This window comes from Oreochromis aureus, linkage group 10 (assembly GCF_013358895.1).
Source record: "Oreochromis aureus strain Israel breed Guangdong linkage group 10, ZZ_aureus, whole genome shotgun sequence".
Lineage (NCBI taxonomy): Eukaryota > Metazoa > Chordata > Actinopteri > Cichliformes > Cichlidae > Oreochromis > Oreochromis aureus.
This window is the reverse complement of record NC_052951.1, coordinates 17494821-17513789: the sequence shown is the minus strand read 5'-3', so window position 1 is coordinate 17513789 and position 18969 is coordinate 17494821. Positions and strand designations below refer to the sequence as shown.

Genomic DNA, 18969 nt, shown 5'->3' with positions numbered 1-18969 from the left:
TTAATGTCAAACTTGCCGTCCTGGTTAGGGCTCTGTGGTTTGTCCTTGAGATTATCATGGCCAAGAATGAGAACAACAGCCACGCCTTCATAAGAAAAATGGTGGAAAACATCAAGCAGACGAAAGACGCCCAGGCCGCCACCGATCCCAAAACTAATGAGGTGCTCATTTAACGTGCTGCTAATATGGACAGTAGATATCCAGCCAGTGTTTCAGCTGCCGTCGTCAGTGCTGCCCTGACGTGTGTTTGTTGTTTCATCCTTGTGCAGAAACTCTACACAGTGTGTGACGTTGCCATGCACATTATCATGTCGAAGAGCACCACCTACAGCCTGGAGTCTCCAAAAGACCCCGTGCTGCCATCACGCTTCTTTACCAAACCAGACAAGGTCGGTGTCTGCACTCTAAAGAGTTTAGACATCCAAAACATTTTTCACTTTGTTAAAATGAGTAAACGACAGCATTGCTAGTCTTAGCAGATACTTCTGAAGAGTTATGAGAAAGTAGCTGCCTTAAGTTTTGTATAAACATGTCCTTGTTTGAAGAGAAATTATCAAAAAGGGGAAAAAACAAAAAAAGCAGGTATGTTTTGTCTAATGAGATCGTCTGCTATGAGCCTTCAGCTTGTGTTTCTGCTTTGTTTTAATTGCTGCTGTTCTCTCTGCGTCTCTCTTTCAGAACTTCAGCAACACAAAAAATTATCTCCCAGCAGAGATGAAGGCATTCTTCACACCAGGAAAGGTAAGCTCGAGCTTTTTAAATGATAATGTGGGCTCACTAGTTTTGTTGATTGGATCACACATCCAGCTCACTGCTCCACTCTGACCACCTCTCCTTCCTCTTTAAGCCCAAGTCAGCTAACGTTTTGGGGGCGGTAAACAAGCCCTTGTCATCAGCGGGCAAACAGCTCCAGAGTAAAGCTTCTCGTATGGAGACCACCAGTAACGACTCCTCGTCCAACCCGGGCTCTCCACAGCGCAGCAAAAGCAGGTAGGAGATATAAAAGCAAGACTCCCACACTCAGAAAACTTAATATCAGTAATATTTTAGTCTGATGAAAGACTCATTTGCATGTAGGATGTAAGTGTTTCCATATTTAACCGTTCTGCCGTAGGCTTTTTCCTGTTAAAAGTGAGTTTTTCCTTCCCACTGTTGCCAAGCACTTGCTCATAGGGGGTCATATAACTGTTGGTGTTTCATTCTAATATTGTAGTGTCTATGGATCATTTTGAAATGTTGAAAATTCAGGAGACTGTCACTTGTTGCACCCTTTGTTGCTTGTAACTAAAATAGTAACAAGTAATGATTGATGTTATTTTTCAGGCATGACAGCACAGAGATGGATCACAGTGAAAACGAGGACATCAGCCTAAAGAGAGCAGACAGTGTCGACAAGGTATTCAAATCTCCTTTAGGCGGTGCGAGACTGATTGTTTAGAAGATAAACGTTGATGTGGCGATCACGTCTTCATTTCTGATGAGATCTTAACAGGATGTATTGTTTAAAAATATGTGTTGGAAAAGTCTATTGGAGTAGTTATTGTTACAACCTTGATTGAAATTGAAACGACTGTAATCTAAATGCAAAGATTATAAGTTATTCTTTATAGTGTGAGGTTTTTTTTTTTTTTGTTTTGTTTTGTTTTGTTTTAAGTAAAACAAAAGCAAATAAGCAAAAGCGTGATAAAAGATTATACTGAAGCTGATGGAAAGTAGTGAAGGGAGCGTTGCCGTGATTCGGCAGAGTGCTGCCTGTCGTAAATCCCTGTGTCTCTGCTTTATGATTCGACTGTGCAAACACCAGCTGGATTGAAGTCGAGACTAGATTAACGTGTACAAATTGTGTAAACCATCATTATTGACTTGCACGCATGATTTCATCTGACTCAGAAATTCTTCCTTTCAAAACAAACAACAGAAAAAAGTAATGGTATCTTTTTATGCAAAAATCAGCATTTCGCATGAGTTTCTCACTGAGTTTGAGTTTTAGAAGGGTTAACTTCAGGAATTGAGACGACTTGCGTAATTTTTCAGCCTTCGGTAAGGTCACAGAAGGGCTCTGTGTGTTATTGCTTACAGATCTATTCACCAATCACGTGTGAGAAACCACTCCAAAGATCTCAAATCTCTCTACTTTGTACACCATTTTTCTTCTTCCTTTCCTTTGTGCTGCTGTAAAAACTGAATTTCAGTTTGTCTTTTACTGTGAAACAAAGAAATGGTGAACAACGTGTTTGTGTGCAGGATATCGAAAAGCCCCGGGGTCGTAAACGGGGCGTAACCTCCGGCGATGACCAGGAGAGCAAGCCGAAGCGTGGACGTAAGAAGGCAACCGCCAACACCACCGCGGCGGCTGACTCTGAGGACCCGTGGGACGAAGACAACCGGCCGGAGGACGAACAGAACAGTCCGCCCAAGAAAGGCCGCAGGGGCCGGCCTCCAAAGTCTGCTACGCCCAGTCAGGACACGCCTGCCAAAGGGAGGAGGGGGCGAAAGAAGGCAGCTCCTCCACCCGAGGAGGATGAGGAGGAAGAGGAGGAGGACGAGGAGAGGGGTGAGGAGGAAGTAGAGGATGAAGACGAGGACGACGACAGGAGCAGTGAAAACATGGAGGTGAAGACCAGGGGAGGAAGGCAAGCTAGGGCGCCACGACGATCACAGGGGTACGAAAACAGCCGGCGCACGCAGAAAGGCGAGATGTGCTTCACAGTTCTGTCAGCAAGCTTCGTTTTTGATGGAAGTCGTTTTGTTTTTGTCTTCATTCGACAGATCTGACTCAGCAGAGTCCACGCCGCAGAAAAGGAGAGGACGTCCGCCTAAATCGGCTCAGCCGGCGGCCAAGAAGCCAACGTAAGATTCGCTTTTGCAAAACTGCACATCAGCGACTGCGACTGCTCCTCCAAGGGCACAAAATGTAATATTTGCACGCTAAGCTGTTCCTGTTCTGTCCGCGGATACAGGCGCGGTGGCCGATGGAAGGCAGCTGCCACTAAGGATGAGTCTGAGGAAGAAGATGAAGAGGAGGAGGAGGAAGAAGAGGAGGAAGAGGAGGACGAGCCAACACCGAAGGTACTGGGTCAAGTGTTGTCACATCCATTTTAGTGTCTTTTAAAACAATTCAAGTATTTTAAAGGAGTTTATATGCTTGGTTATTTGTTCAGTTTTCATCCTTTTTCATTTCAGGGTCGCAAGAAGGCAGCTGGGCGAAGAAGATGAGCTAAAAAAAACTTTAAAACAAAAACAGAGGACAAAAGAAGACGGCACGTCTCCTCTATAGTCACGGAGGAATGACGCAAGAACGAAACAAAATAAATGGACATTGAACTTTTTAAAACTTTTCATAAGCCGACGCTCCTACTGTTACACCGACTTTACACACTTGCATATTCCACGTGCACACTACATCAATACATCCGCATCGTCAGCTGTGGGTTGTTGCTTTGTGCTGCATTGTGATGACGTTAAGCCACATTAAGTAGAAATGATTTTAACGAGGAAAAACAAAGGAAAAAAAAATAGATCGCTCTTGTAAATAGTCTCTTATGTCTGTTTCATGTTCTGTTGTTGTGTTTGACGCTGACTGGGAGGATGCTGTAAAGCCTTTACCCGCTCATATTATTAAAAGTGCTCCCAAAAAGCAGTGTTGCTTATCAAACCTCCCTCCGTGTCCCACTTTGAAAAACTGAAAGAGATTAACCATTACCTTTTTTTTTTTTTTTTTTTTTTTTTTTTTTTTTTTTTTTTTAAATGTAACGTTAATTGTGTGAATTTACTTTTAAAAAAAGAAATAAAACATGCTCTTTTGTTTACAGCTCTGTATATTAAAAACTTTTTTTTAAACCATATATTGAAAAAGAAAATGTCAGAACGATGTCCGACTGTAGAGTTGCTTCTGGAAACGATTGTAGTGTGCGTCTCATTTTTAGGTTTGTACTTGCTGATAGAAGGAAGTCATGAGCAGCTGTGTTGTAGTTTTTTGTTTTTTGGGGGGGTTTTTTGTCACTGCTGATTAACTTGGCTTCACATCCACCCAGTCAGACCCTCCATTGTATCAATATAATTCTCTATAAAAACCTGACATGTTCATTTTCTCTTTCTTTTACTTTGACGTGGTTTGTGCTTTATCGGTATGATTAGCTCTGATGCCAGATGGGATCGTGAATAGAGATATTTTAGCTATTAAGGATGTTTGAAAAGGTCGAGCCAGGGATTGTATAATATCCAGTTGTAATCAAAACAGTTATGTAAACACATTTAATGTCAGTAACAAACAACTGCACTGTTTAACCATAACTTTAAAACTGCTGGTGGAAAAATAACTAAGGTGTGTCTCTGCTCAGACACCTGACATCAAATCCATCAGATTATGCATGACACCATAAGACCGCCCCAAAGGTACCGGGTCGGAGCTTTTATGGCAAAGTGAGGGGGGCCTCATTGTTAGGCAGGTGGTTGTAGAAGGGTTTTAAAATCCTAAAATTTAGGAAGTACTGACAAATTTACCAGCTGTTCCCTGTGCTCATGGACGTCATGTTCTAAATGCCAGTTGTGCATACAGTGAGGGAAATGATATATTTGTCAGTTTCCTCAAAGAAATGAACAGTCTCTAGTTGTTCGAGCAGCAGCATATCAACCATAAATCCAGAAAAAACACAAAAATTCTAAATGGAGTGAAATAACTATTTGATCCTCTGCAACCGAGCCCGAATTCTGGCTCCCACAGATGTCTGTGTCCCAATCAGTCCACTACAGATACTCCTGATCTCAGCATATGTGTGTAAATCACACCTGTTCACAGCATCAATATCTTCCAACCTCTCCCCCATCATGGGGAAGGACAAATAGCTGTCAAAGGACTTCAGGGACAAGACTGGGATAGACTAGAAGACCATCATCACGAAGCTTGGTGACTGTTGGTGTTATTCTTTGGAAATGAAAGAAGTATGAAATGGCTATCAGCCGCCCTCAGTCTGGGGATCCAATGCAAGGCCTTGCCTCATGGGGTGAGGATGATTATAGAAAATGTGGTGGGTCAGCCCAAACTACAAGCTTAATGATCTGAAGGCAGTTGAGACCACAACCACCAAGAACACCACTGGTAACATGTTAAGCTGTAATGGATTGAAATGTTGCAAAGTCCCCCTGTTTAAGAGGGCGTATGTACAGGTCCAACTCAAGTTTGTCAGTGAACATCTAAACAATTTAAAGAAGGATTGGGAGAAAGTGCTGTGGGGGAGAAATGTGGAGTGTGACCCGAAGATCGCCATCTCCTCCGTCAAGCACAGAGGTGGAACCGTTACTCTTTGGGACTGTTTTTTTGCTAAAGGTACAGAACGACTCATCCATGGGGGCATGTAGTGTAAAATCTTGGACGAGAACCTCCTACCTCAGCCAGAACACTAAATATGGGTCACGGATGAGTCTCAAAAGGGAACATTCGATTATCACAGTATAGTATAACAAGTAGTCAGTTAAACGTCAGGGATTTTAATCAGTCCAGTCAGAGAGCAGAAATCTACTTCATCTGTTTCGATACAAAGTGACAGCAGGTGAAAACCCTCAAAAGAAAATGGTTTTTACAGGTGGTTCCACAGATCACTGCTGTATCCTTCCTGACTGATTTTTCTCCAGTCTTGCTTTTTTGTTAGTGTCCTTGTTATGAGTACCTGCTGCATATTCAGGGTGCACAGGTAGTCCAGATCCTTCAGGATCACACATCCATATGTTCTGCCTCCCAGCACAGTGTGGAGAAGATGCTAGGAGATGAGCGCTTACACAAGGAGAACTGCACAGAGCCGGAGAAAGGCGTAAACTCTATATCATGACCTCCAGCAGGTTACTCGTGCATATATCTGAGCACACTGTCACAAACACGCTCAGTTAGAGGGCCTCAAATTTTTTTATCTGGACCTGTCCTCAAAGCTCAGCTGGCATTTGCTCGAAGACACCAGAACTGGACCCATCCCCTTCACAGAGGACAGCAGGTTCACACTGAGCACATGAAATGTTTCACCCCATGAAACATTATCCAGGATGTCTGCACTGGGGAGGAGGAGGGATTTCCTGGGAGGGTCACACAGACTGCTGTGACTGTTCATAGGCGCTGGGATGATATCCTAAGACCCAGCGTCAGACCTTCTGCTGGTGAAAGAGACTGTCCAGCCCATGTTGCCAGAGTTTACTCAATTCCTGGATGATGTAGACACTGAAGCCACTGACTGACACACGTTTCCCAGACTTGAATCCAATTAAGAACCTCTGGGATGTTATGAATCAGTGACTGACGTCACCAAATAGAGCTCACTGGTACTCTGATCCAGGTCTGGGGGGGAGGGTCCCCCGGGACACCATCTGCTGTCTCATCAGAATCCTTATTGGGTTTGCAATGCAGCCACATACACAACTGAGCCACAGTATAATGCAAGCTGGATGAGCCTGTAATTTCAGCTAGTAATTCTGATTTTTGTAGATTATGAATCCAGCCCTCAAAGGGCTGATGATTTTGTTTAGATCTGATGTTTGTATAAAATCTTCTCTTCATTTCTTTGAGCAAAGTAATCTAATGCATCTTACAGTAAACACCCTGTGAGGTGATGCTTTAAAAAAAAAACTGTGTAGTTTATGTATTAACGCCTTGCACACTCAGACATGTGCAGGTGGTGTCTGCTAAGGATTTGTAACACGGCTAGTTTCAGGATCCATGGACTGACGTCAGCAGATTTCAGGTTTTTAAGGTGATGCAAACAGATAAGTCAGTGTCCTTCTTAACTAAATTTTAACCCATCATGAAGATTGCACTTTAAACTGCTGTCGGAGTGGACATCAAGCAGCATCAGATGTGGATTGTCTGTGTATTTAAATGATTTATTTGCAGAGAGTCAAAGCACACTCACACTGTCCAGTCCAGTGTTTGTGCACTCTCAGGCTGCTAAGCGTCCAGTGTTGCTCCTTTTCCCGTGTTGTTTATGAGGCAAGCTGTGCTCCTCGTTGCTTATGCACATGTACTTGAGTTTTGAACTTTTGCAGCGTAGTCCAGCTCAGTGGAAAAACACCCACACACCACAATCTGCCTTCGGGTTATGGTCCGTGCCAGGCCTTAATCACATACTGTTCGACTGCCGGCTGAGTCTGTTTCCCTGCATTAGATAAACCACCTGCCTTTCAAGGCAAATTCAATAAATGACAAGAGCATGCACTTCTGTCCCCCGCTGAGCTGAGCAGCACCGACGAGCAGCGTTTACACTGTCATCTCCAACGTCCCTGACCAAATGCACAGAGCTGAATGAGGAAAACAGTTTGTTAAAGGTGTGCACACATTTCTTACCTCCCATTAGATTAACCAGTAATGAGGATAATGGTTGCTTTACTCCATAAAGACCTCACTGGCCCAGTCTTAGATCGAGTATGCACCAGCCTCCACATGACCTTAGCTGGATGAACAATTGAGGGTTGGAAGGAAGCAAAGAAGGAAAAAGCTGAAACTGAAAATCATTCTCACAGTATGGATCCGGCTTCATTTGATGTCACTAATCTGGATTTCAGCATGTGAACTCTGAGCTTAACAAACTGTATCAGACACTAAATCTGTCACTTGTTAAAATTTTGATTAACTGGTCCAGACGGTCGTTTGAACACTCGCGTGTCAGGAGAGTCAACATGAGACAAACTGTCTCTATACAAACTCTTCTCATACCATCTTTATAGAGCCTTTCTTTGATCGAGTTATACATTTCCTTACGAGATATGGTTTATGACTCATTTTCATATTTGTTTACATTTGTACAGATGAGGACAGAATTATTAGCACTGCAGACCAAGGTCCAAAGACAACCCTCAATTTTATCTTGATTTTACAAGCTGTGAGGATTACATAAGATAAAGCACATCACTGCACAGTGGTGGTTTGTGCAATGGCTCAATAAAACGTTCTTATTGTGTGCAAATAGGAATAATAAATAATGCATGCTTTCTAAAGAAAACAAGTATGATTAGAAATGCTTTTTTAAATTATTTTTGACATATTTGTTTGCTGTCTTTATATTCTTTAAACTATCTGCATTGAAATGTGATTGTGGCATTAATACTGTATACAGAGACTGGTGTAGGTTAACGAGGTCAGGTTAGATTTGGAGTGTCAGGCTGGAAGCTGCCAGCAGCACCAACAGACTCGTGTCTCTTCACATATTTATGCAGCAGCTATATGGACCAAAATAGCCGACAGCAAGAGAGGCCTGAGTTTCCAAGCAACCCAGCTGAGAGCGGGAAGATAAGGAAGTGATGTGCTGCAGGGTACACTCACTCTGCTGTTTGCATATATCTCCTCTTCACCCCCTCTCCATCGTCCTCTTTCTGTGTGGGGTCCTGAGTGAACCGGATCCGGTGAGAAATGTAGATGGGCTTTTATTGCGCTTGATGTGTGACACTGGGATACAGTTATGAGGTTATGTGCCAGCTGAGGATGCATAATAATAGGGATTGTATTAGGGGTGTTACACCTGGGTCACTCTCCTTTCCTGTGCTGTGAATACTTTATCACATCTAGACTTTAAAAAAAAAGCCAAACTGCGGCCTTGCTTGAACAGACAAAACAAGCATATTTAATGTATCCATGTCCCATCAGTTGTTGCTAAAAATAATGCGGCTAAGCAAAGGATTGGCCATTTAGGGCTCTTAACATCATGTTGTGCCTGGAGAGCTCGTTGCGTCAGGTGCTTTGGCTAATAATTGATAGATTTGGAGAGGCGGCGTGTGGTGGGTTCACAGCTGGCTGACTGCGCTCCACAGTCCCGTGTTTAGTCACTGAAAAGCTCCAAGCATGATTAAATAAGAACCCCTTTAAGGGACAAAACTGGACATCCAAAGCCAGTATTGACGGCCACCATGAAGGCTTTGCTCACCTTCGTGACATTTCTTGGCTTCTTCACCCCCGTGACCGCAAAGCCTAACGCTGGCTTGAAAACCTGGGGTCGCTTCAATAGGCTGCCCTATCCGGGAGACAAGGCTTTCCTCTATGACACCTTCCCCAAGGACTTCATATGGGCGGTGGGCACGGCCGCGTACCAGGTGGAGGGCGCGTTCGAAAAGGACGGGAAGGGGCTCTCCATTTGGGACACTTTTACGCGCGGCGGCACCCGAATGATCACCGGAGACGTGGGCAGCGACAGCTACCACAACATCAACGCTGACATCCGAGCCATTAAACAGCTCGGGGTCAGCCACTACAGATTCTCCCTCTCCTGGTCCAGGATTTTTCCAAACGGTACCCGTGGCAGTTACAACGAAATCGGCACCAACTACTACCGGACGCTCATTAAGAAGCTGAAGGAGATCCGCGTGGAGCCGGTGGTCACTCTCTACCACTGGGACCTGCCAGACCACCTGCAGCAGACCCTCGGCGGATGGAGCAACCCAGAGGTCGTGGGAATTTTCAAAGACTACGCCGATTTCTGTTTCCAGGCTTTCGGGGATGACGTAAAGTACTGGATCACCATCGATAACCCGTTTGTGGTGGCGAGACACGGATATGGCACCGGAGTGGTGGCTCCCGGGATAAAGAACGACCCTGATCTTCCATTCCGGGTTGGACACAACCTGCTCAAGGTGATTCTATGTTGTTCCTCTGTGTGTGTGTTAATATGTAAAATGTGTGTGTGTGTGTGTGTTTATTTCTAAAATAGGATTTGAAAACAACTTTAAAAAAGGAAAAAAAAAAAAAGAAATTACCTGTTTTGTAAGTATCCTTATGACTCTGTAACCAATCCAATACTTAAAGTATCTTTATGGAAGTTTGATGTTATATTTGTTACAGCTCTCCCATAAAAAGGACATTTTTAATGTCAATGAGACATTTTAGGAAGATATAAAGTGATATAACAGTCACTTTACCAAAAACTGACTTGAGCTTATGCCTTGTGATGGGAATGTTCTTTCTCAAAATCACTTGATATCATTCAGGGGAGATATTTTGATAACATTAACACTTAAACTAAGATTGCCTGGGAGATCCATCCAATCTGTTTTGGGACATAAAGAGTATTTCTGTTAATGGAAAAATTTGAACAAAACAAAACAAAAAACAAAACAAAAAGCTAGATGTAGCAAATTTGATACAGATTAAAACTCATGTATGCCATTATTTCACAGTTTAGTCTTTAAAGGGTTACAAAACTCTTTTTCAAGCAAGATCTAGCCAAGAAATTGCAACAACAATATAACATCACAGTACTATAAAGAAATTTAAATTGCCAAAAAGGACTGGATTGATTATTGCAGGTACAATCACACAGAGTCATAAATATACTTGCAAAACATGTAATTATTTGATATATAACGTCTTTGTAAATCCTGCTGACTACACGTTAGTTGACAAATAAGCAAAACTATCGCAGACAGAAACCTCACAGAAACAAACATCTTACTATGTTGATTGTTTTCTTAATTTTTGTCAGCTCCATGAGTAACTCCTCATCATTTTCTGCCTGAGGATCTTTACCGACCTGCTGACAGTGAAACTCGTGGCTTTGGCTTGCCGTGCTTATTTGGATTTGGACTCTCTTAAAAATTATGTATATCTTGTTTTTATGGTCTTGTTTACTGGAGTGTAGATGCTTGAAATGTACGACCTACATGAAGACGAAGCTGGTGGAGCAATAACAAGTTTTTTTTGTTTTAAACTGTTAATCTATAAAATCCATCATCGTGGATAACCTGATTGTGTGGGAACGAATATTTGATCGAGCTGCTCTCATGAGTAACAATGTTTTGTTTCTGGGCTGCTGTGAAAATAATAAATCTCAAGTCCTTATAATATTTAATATTATTAATGTTATATTTGTTTTGTGTCATCCTTCCCAGCATTTATGCCTACATCCCATCCACCCATCTCCCCTCTTTTTCTGTCCTTCTCCCTCCTCCAGGCTCACGCAGCTGCTTGGCATCTCTACAACCGCCACTACCGTCCACGACAGCATGGCAAACTGTCCATGGCGCTGGCCTCTCACTGGATCAAGCCCAGCCGCACTCGCCTGGAAAGCCTAAGGGAATGTCAGTGCTCCCTAGACCACGTTCTGGGTTGGTTCGCCCGGCCGCTGTTCACAGATGGGGACTACCCCCCCTGCATGAAGTCAAGGCTGGGCTCACGTCTGCCCTCCTTCACACCGGAAGAAAGTGAACAGGTGAAAGGAACAGCTGACTTTTTTGCCCTCTCTCACGGAGCGGCGCTGAGCTTCCATCTGATCAACGACAGCCTCAAGTTTGGGCAGCAGGAGGATCTGGACCTGAGGATGCTGCTCTACTGGGTCAACGCGGAGTATGACAACCCCCCCATCTTTGTGGTGCAGAGTGGTTGGTAGGTGTAGACGCTCTGCTGATTGCACTGCACCTCTTTGATGCCACTTCATGTCTCTGTTGAACGTCTTGGTTTCCACGCAGGTACGTCCTCGGCAACACCAAGACAAAAGACCCAAAACACATGTACTACCTCAAGAGGTTCATCGCCGAGGCGCTAAAGTGTAAGTCCAGTGTCGTGCATTGACATTCTCATATCATAACATTTCTCATATCAGCATAAGTGGTCAAAAAAACAATGGCGATCTGATATCTTCACACTGAAGCTAAATATGGGCCATCTGCGCTGTTGTGTTTGTAATCCAGCAATCATCATAGATGGAGTGAACGTGATTGGATACACTGCCTGGTCTCTGATAGACGGCTTTGAGTGGCACAGAGAATACGGGATACGACGGGGGCTTTACTATGTGGACTTCAACACTCCTGACATGAAGAGGGAGCCAAAGACATCTGCCACCTTTTACAGGCACGTGTTCAGTTCTTATCGTTTTAGACAAGGGAGCACGGTTTGTGCAGGTATCTGCTGAATTCCTCCAACTGCAGAACAAGTTATTATGATAATAAAATGCCGTACAGCAGCACAGCAGGTCACTACAGAGAGATAAACCTGATGAGCCACACCAACAACTCTTTTCCACTTCCTTCATGTAGTGGAAAAGTTCCTTTTCTTTTGATAAAATCACAGTTATGTCTTACAAGCACAGTAAAGAGACACAATAAAGGAAGAGAGTTTGTGCTGCTGTCATCATTCCTACAGAAACGTCATCCAGAGCAATGGTTTCCCAGAACTTCCCGAGAACAGACCAGTACAAGGAGCCTTCCCCTGTGATTTTGCCTGGGGTGTGTCGGCCAACTCAATCCAGGTGTGTGTGGGTGTTTGTGCATGCAGGCACTGCAGGTGGTTTTGCAGGTGGATGCGGAAGTCGTGGCGGGCCAAAGGACAGAGGTTGGATAATGAATGAAAGCCGATTAGAACGCTTCTTTGGAGATGTCAACTCAAGAAAATCAAAGCTTAACTGTCTCAGCTTTGATTCAGGGATTCAGAATAGACCTGATAATGGACCTGTTTATCATTTTACCATCTGTGGGGCTCATGTCTAACATATCACGGCTCTGTTGGACATTTTAAAGATTTATGCAGTGATTATAATATCTTTTTTAAAAGTATTTCTCTTGCCGAGGTCGAACTTGCATCATGTGGGTTACATTACTTCGAGCCTGTGTTTTTTATGGAGAAAAAGTCCAGCTTAGAAACAGGGACAGCAATGAATCCTCTCTTAATCATAAACCACATAAACCCACGGAGTCATCCTGCTGTGATCGTTTACATCGTTATTCGCACAGGTGGAGACCACGCCCACCCAGTTTGCAGACCCAAACGTTTACCTCTGGAACATCTCCAACAACGGAGAGCTGCTGAAGCTGGAGGGCTTCAGCGCGCCGCCTCTTCATCGAACCCCACACTGTGCCGATTATGCCACCATCCGCCAGCAGGTTGGCCGTTTTACCCACCTGCCACCTGTTTGGGCTCTTTTTTGGTTACAGCTTGTAAAGGTGTAAAGGTTCGAGGGAGGTTTCTTGGTTTCAGTGTGTATCCCTCCTCCTTCTCTCTCCTAGGTGGAAGAAATCAGGCAGATTGGAGTAAACCACTTCCACTTCTCCCTCAACTGGTCAGCTCTGGTGCCTACAGGGGATGTGGCTCATCCTAACACCACCCTGCTGGGGTACTATCGCTGTTTCGCACGTCAGCTGCTCCAGGCTAATGTCACACCTGTGGTCACTCTTTGGCACCACACCCGCCAGCGCAGCAGCCTGCCGGCCCCGCTGGATACTGCAAACAGGTGGCTGAACAGGTCAGACAGAGCGCTTGTATAAACACTGTTTGAGCTTGAAAATTTGTTCCGAATAAAGAACAAATACACGTTAATTTCTATGAGTCATGGTTTATTACAGCTTACAGTAATCGGCAGAGTGGTGTGATATAAAAGCAAACATGCGGCGATGTTTCCAGGAACAGTTTGTCCATGTTTTCACCTGCGTGATCGCTGACTGCTCCGTGTTTTCTCTTCCTGTAATAAAGAGATACTAAAACCAGCAATCCCAATATTTGAAAGTCTGATGTGCTGGCATTTTTAACTCCATTAGTGACATCTGACGTTGTTTTTACAGTGGATTGATATCCACCATTATTTATTATTATTTTTTGAAATCACATGTAAGTGCCTGAATGTTTTCAAATACGGCACTGTGCAAAAGTCTTGAGCCACAGTATATACTTATACTGTGTATATACTTATTGTTATTAGATATATCAGAGCAGCAAGATTACTTCCATTTCAGTTTCTTAATGTAGATATTGTTTTCCCTTGTAACAGTAAGACGCCAGAGGCCTTTGCAGACTATGCCAGGCTTTGCTACAGAGAGCTAGGGGCCTATGTGAAGATATGGATCACCCTGAACGAACCAAACGATGAGATGGTGAGCTACCAGGAGGGCCACGAGATGCTGCGGGCTCACGCGCTGGCCTGGCGTGCTTATGACAGCGAGTTCAGATATGCACAGGGAGGAAAGGTCAGTGAAGTGCTGGTTCTGTGTGGACACCAGGAGAAAGAAATAGTCTCAAATGCTCACCTGGACTTGGCATGCTTTGTGTAATATCAGGTGTCTCTGGCTTTGCATATGGACTGGGTGGAGCCGGCATTTTCATTCAGCCGAAAAGACGTGGAGCCGGCTAAAAGGGTTTTAGACTTCTGCATCGGCTGGTTCGCAGAGCCAATCTTTGGCAGTGGGGACTATCCTGTGGGGATGAGGAGCTGGCTGCGGCAGCTGAACTCACTCGAGTACAAATCCTTCATTCACAGTGTGGTACAGTTTTAAAGCCTCGTGAGAAATACTTAAGTGTACGCAGTTAAGTTTTAGTTATATTTTATGTGCTCCCACAGACTGCCGGTTTTCAATAAGGAGGTCAGACAGCTGGTTAAAGGGACTTACGACTTCTTTGCCATCAGCCACTTCAGTACCAAGCTTGTGACTCACGCCAAGGAAGACTCGTACGACCTCACTCCTGTGGACACTCCACTCTGTTTTAATATGACTTCAACACTATCCAGGCTCATCAGAACTTATTTATTAACTAATAGGAAGTTGTTTAGTCACTTTTTATTTTCTACATCTGCAGATACACCTACACAGCAATGCTTGAAGTCCAACACATGATAGACACCACGTGGATCATGTCCCCAAGACCTGTGGTGCCCTGGGGACTGAGGAAAGCCCTTAACTGGGTAAGACTGTTGTGATGGTTGTGGTGTGCAACTCTTGCAGTTATGTGTTTTTATACTGAGTGGATTAAAACTTTCAGGTCAGATGTTGTTTCAGTGTAATAGCAGCATAAGAGGCTCTGTTTTTTTTTTTTGCTCTGTAAGGTGAAAGAGCACTACAGCGACGTACCCGTCTATGTGATGGCTAACGGGGTCCAGGAAGATCCAGCCCGCTTCAAGGACAGCCTGAGAGTTTACTACCTGTACAACTATATCAACGAGGCACTTAAAGGTGAGACTATTTTGTGATTAATGTCATGCAACTTGTTTACAATCCTGTAGAGATGAAGTCTTCTCCCCTCTGTGGCCTCAATACAGTTTAATTATTAGACAGCTATTTAGGTCACTGATCCCAGGTCAGTCAGCTGACTTGGACCCACGTAACTGCAAACACAAATATCAACAGAGATGGACGCACAGTCCACGCTGAACTTTTGAGTCAGGTCCCTGCCCTTGTAAAGCTTACTGTTACACCAAAGGATGATATCTTGTGGTGTTGCTGGAGCCACTTTTTTTTTTTAAGAAAAGTGACTGGAGAGATATTTTCACATGCACTTTGACTTTTGGCAAAGTACAGGAAATAACAAGAGCACTCAGACAGCGCAGCCCCCCCGAAGAGAAAGAGCTATACTTAAACTTTGTTTTATGCTGATGTAAGCATTGGTAATATGAAAATATAGTATATTAAGTTATTTGTGTCATATAATGTTGTACTGAAAATATGTCCTCCAATCACTAATATACTGGTTTAAAGTTTGGAGATGACCAGTGGAAACTAAGGGTTTTTCCTAATTTTTGTGACCCTGATTTGACCTATGACCTTGAAGAATTATATACTAAAATGGTGTATTTAATTATCTTTACCCTTATGACTGGAGCAGAACTGGCTAAAATCTTTGGCTTCTATAAGATGTAAAAACTTTTATAAGATATATTCATGCAGGGTGTGATTTTGCAAAACCTTATGGAGTCCTTGTGACATAAAAACAGTGTGCTGTGCTGCTCTCACTATGCCGTTTCATATGATATATTGCTCAAGAGGGTTTGTCGAAATTATTTTTCAAGTTCATTTGACCTTGGGCGTCAATAGTGAAGGTCAAGGTCAATTGCTTAGCCAACCTAGGCTGGAGGTTATAGCTAGAAATTTTTTTTTTTACTTCACTTGGTAGGACAGCTGTTATCACAGGCTGTAAGGAGAGCGTCTGTGGGTAACTTATTCTTAATACGGCGACAGCATCTATGCTTATTTGGTCTTTTTCATAAAAAAGCAGCAGTTTATATACACAGATTATAGCAGTTTTTATTAAGCTCATGAAGCTCAAATGTAGTGCAATATCTAGCTGTATATGTTTGAGTTAATGAATTATAGAATAACCAATATATTTATGTGTTGTTGGCTGTTAAGGCATTAATGTTTTATTTACATTTATTCGTATAGTGAATATCTAAGGTTGCAGAAGACTGGGAGGTAGAGGAAGATGACCAGGAAAGTACAGCTAAGGTGCTGAGGTTCCTCTCTTGGATAGGGTGCCAAGAGAGGAACTGTGGTACTCAACAAGAAAGTCAGGAGCAGCAGAGAAGTATGTGAGCGAGGTGCAGGACATGTACGAGGACAGCGAGACAGATGGGTTTAAGGTGGGGGTGGGATTAGGTCAGAGACTGACTACGTTTTTTCTTTTCTCCTGTCACTCAAGAGGAAAAGACAAAGACCTTGGAGAAGATTTATGGAGGCTTGTAAGTAGAGATGGACCGATCCGATATTAGGTATCGGTATCGGTCCGATACTGACGTAAATTACTGGATCGGATATCGGCAAGAAATAAAAAATGTAATCCGATCCATTAAATATCAAAAAAGCACCTCACAAAACTTGCGACACGGTGTAACTCGGCTCATAACCGTAGCACGTCGGAGCAGTGCGCGTCATGTGATAGAGGCTGTGTGTATTTGTAGCCTCGCTACCAAACCAGCATTTCATCTCCGAGGAAGTTATCCCAGAGAGAAGTAAAGCAAGTGTGTAAGTTCATCTCTGAATGTTTGTAAAGCGTTCCCGCATTAAGCTTAACAACCGATATATGGAGCGACTGCCTCTCTCTCTCTCTCTCTCTCTCTCCCTCTCCTGCCAGTACTTCAATCCTGAAACTGATCAATGATCAGCTGATCGGCTTTTCTGTCACGAGTCCCTCTCTCTTCTTTGTTTTTGGCCCACTTTGCACCAGAAAGAGGAAACCAGCGGCTGAACAACAGCAGCACGTTTAAGCTTGATAAGCTGTTGTTAGAATTTATTTAATATTACTTTCTACACCAGGATCCTTTTCTACGTAGCTGACGGCTGGTAACTGTGCAGAGGCGGATCTAGCAAAGTGCAGCCAGGGGCCGATAGGGCATGAACAGGAAAAGGGGCACAAAGACATACTTTTCTTTCTTATTCTCATTTAAAATGTCTCGCTTTTAATAAATAATTATCTGAATCTTACACCCAAAGTTTTAATCTGATGTAAAATGTATAGAAGTCCATTACTGTATATAGTAACTGTTAAGTCTAATATACCCTAGTAAGCTATAGTACTTTTTCCTTTGGGAGGTACCATCTGTGCAGTCTGCAATTCTGTTGAAGAAAGATGTTGAATCTATTTAATTATTCTTGAAAAATAATTTATTTCTGTTCATTTTTTTCACACTGCATCAAATTAAAGTTGATTACATCGATTAAGCATCATGAGGTGGAGGGTGGGGGTGGTTCCATATTTTTTTTTTTTTTGCTGGGAGTTTGCAACCCTATTAGTTAGGTTGGTTAATATTTCTGCTAAGTACTCTTTAAAATACCAGAATAGGGAGGATGGAGTAGGTTTAAGTTTATTAGATTGATCAGTATTGCTGAACTATGAAATATTTTGGGCGCAGTGTATTTTTTACATACAGGTATAACAGAATAGCTTTAGTGTTGTTGTTTATTTAAACTTGAGTATGAACTTATACAAAATGCAGCAAGATATTAAAAAACAGTTTTATTGATTAAAAACACACTATATCGGATTCATATCGGTATCGGCAGATATCCAAATTTATGATATCGGTATCGGACATAAAAAAGTGGTATCGTGCCATCTCTACTTGTAAGAGTTTGAGATAGAATCAGATGATCTGTTGTGGTGACCGTTAAAGGAAGCAGCCAAACGAAGACTCAGTATCTAACATGCTGCCTTTTCTCCTCTGTCCTCCACAGCATACACTCTGGATGGTGTAAACCTGAAGGGTTACTTTGCCTATGCCCTGAACGATCAGAGAGACCCGGGGTTCGGCTTGTATGGCCAAGTCCACGAGGAAGTCATTGTCAAAGCCTCTCTTTCCAACTATCGGAACATCATCAAGCATAACGGCTTCCCAATTCAAGGAGCAGAGCCACAGCTGTGTCCCAGTTTGGCACCGCCCTGCCGTAGCTGCCACGTCCTGGGCAAGAGTCCTGTGGTGGGCTTCTTGACTCTGGTAGGTTCAGGGGTGCTGATCACCCTGGGCCTCATCATTTACTATACAGCCAAGAGACACAAGGAACGTTACTGATGTCAGGAGCTGCTTTGACCCAAAGTGTGCTTGCTGTTCAGCAGTGCAGTCTGTTCAGACTGTAATAGTTTGGATTTGATGCTAAAGGAGGTCTGATTAAAGACATGCTGCAATCAGCCTCACATTTTAGGCTTTATATGTCACTAAGTAATGCTGGTGTTAATAAACATCTATATTTTAGATAATCTCACGTCTCCAATACGTCTATTTGTTTTCATAATGTGGAGAGAGTGCAGAGGATTAACAAGTCCATAAATAATGGTCTGTCCAGGGTGACACATTCTTTCTCCAAGACAAGTAGTAAATAAACAAAATTAAGTAAATGCTACAAGAACTAAGAAGTTGCTGAAAGAGAATCACAAATGAAGCTGCACAGACATGTCAGATTTGGGATCAAAAGGTCTGACAGTCACAAAATTAATTTTGATACGCAGGACACAAACCAAATTCATTCCACCTCTAAGTTACTTTGAGTTTAACAAGAAAGATTACAGGACAGTCAGCTTTTAAAAGACATGTAATTATTTATTTGGACACTTAACAAAAAGTGTAAATTAAGCTCTATAATTCAGCTTTTTTGGATTATTTGCATTAGTTTGGCCATTTTTGTTAGTGCAAGTGAATCTCTGTTTGTGTGTCCTGAACTCATGTGGTTACATCCCACAGTTATATAATTACATACCTGCAGCACACGTGGTTTGGCTCACCCTGGAAACATGTTGCATTACGTCTTTGTTTG

At 43.0% G+C, this 18969-nt stretch overlaps 2 protein-coding genes across 3 annotated transcripts in view; both read left to right on the top strand.

Moving 5' to 3' along the window:
- The window catches only part of pds5b (PDS5 cohesin associated factor B), a 30413-nt gene extending 26327 nt beyond the window's left edge, over positions 1-4086 (top strand). The window contains exons 27-35 of the mRNA XM_031729136.2: positions 29-161; positions 270-389; positions 679-741; positions 848-990; positions 1324-1396; positions 2245-2663; positions 2770-2850; positions 2961-3069; positions 3184-4086. Of these exons, the coding sequence (XP_031584996.2) occupies positions 29-161; positions 270-389; positions 679-741; positions 848-990; positions 1324-1396; positions 2245-2663; positions 2770-2850; positions 2961-3069; positions 3184-3216 (1174 nt within the window). The 3' untranslated portion in view covers positions 3217-4086. The remainder of the gene's footprint in view (positions 1-28; positions 162-269; positions 390-678; positions 742-847; positions 991-1323; positions 1397-2244; positions 2664-2769; positions 2851-2960; positions 3070-3183) is intronic.
- Positions 4087-8751: 4665 nt separating this feature from the next.
- Positions 8752-18417, top strand: kl (klotho). Of its 2 annotated transcripts, none has more exons than XM_039618573.1 (13): positions 8752-9600; positions 10917-11347; positions 11431-11510; positions 11653-11815; positions 12107-12212; positions 12694-12843; positions 12967-13190; positions 13725-13920; positions 14011-14189; positions 14292-14399; positions 14528-14633; positions 14775-14901; positions 17896-18417. In XM_039618573.1, exons 1-13 carry the CDS (start codon positions 8881-8883, stop codon positions 18228-18230), a joined length of 2925 nt encoding a protein of 974 aa, XP_039474507.1. In that variant the 5' UTR covers positions 8752-8880; the 3' UTR covers positions 18231-18417. The 2 variants fall into 2 exon arrangements, with proteins under 2 accessions (XP_039474507.1, XP_031585001.2); XM_031729141.2 differs by having other exon boundaries at positions 12967-13202.
- The last annotated feature ends 552 nt before the right edge of the window (positions 18418-18969 follow it).

Bases quoted from the DNA above. Each gene is read 5' to 3' on its own strand.
- kl (XM_031729141.2), top strand. From the start codon at position 8,881: ATGAAGGCTTTGCTCACCTTCGTGACATTTCTTGGCTTCTTCACCCCC. The intron at 11,816-12,106 runs GCACGTGTTCAG...TCATTCCTACAG, and splicing joins ACATCTGCCACCTTTTACAG to AAACGTCATCCAGAGCAATG. The intron at 14,902-17,895 runs GTGAGACTATTT...TGTCCTCCACAG, and splicing joins TATCAACGAGGCACTTAAAG to CATACACTCTGGATGGTGTA.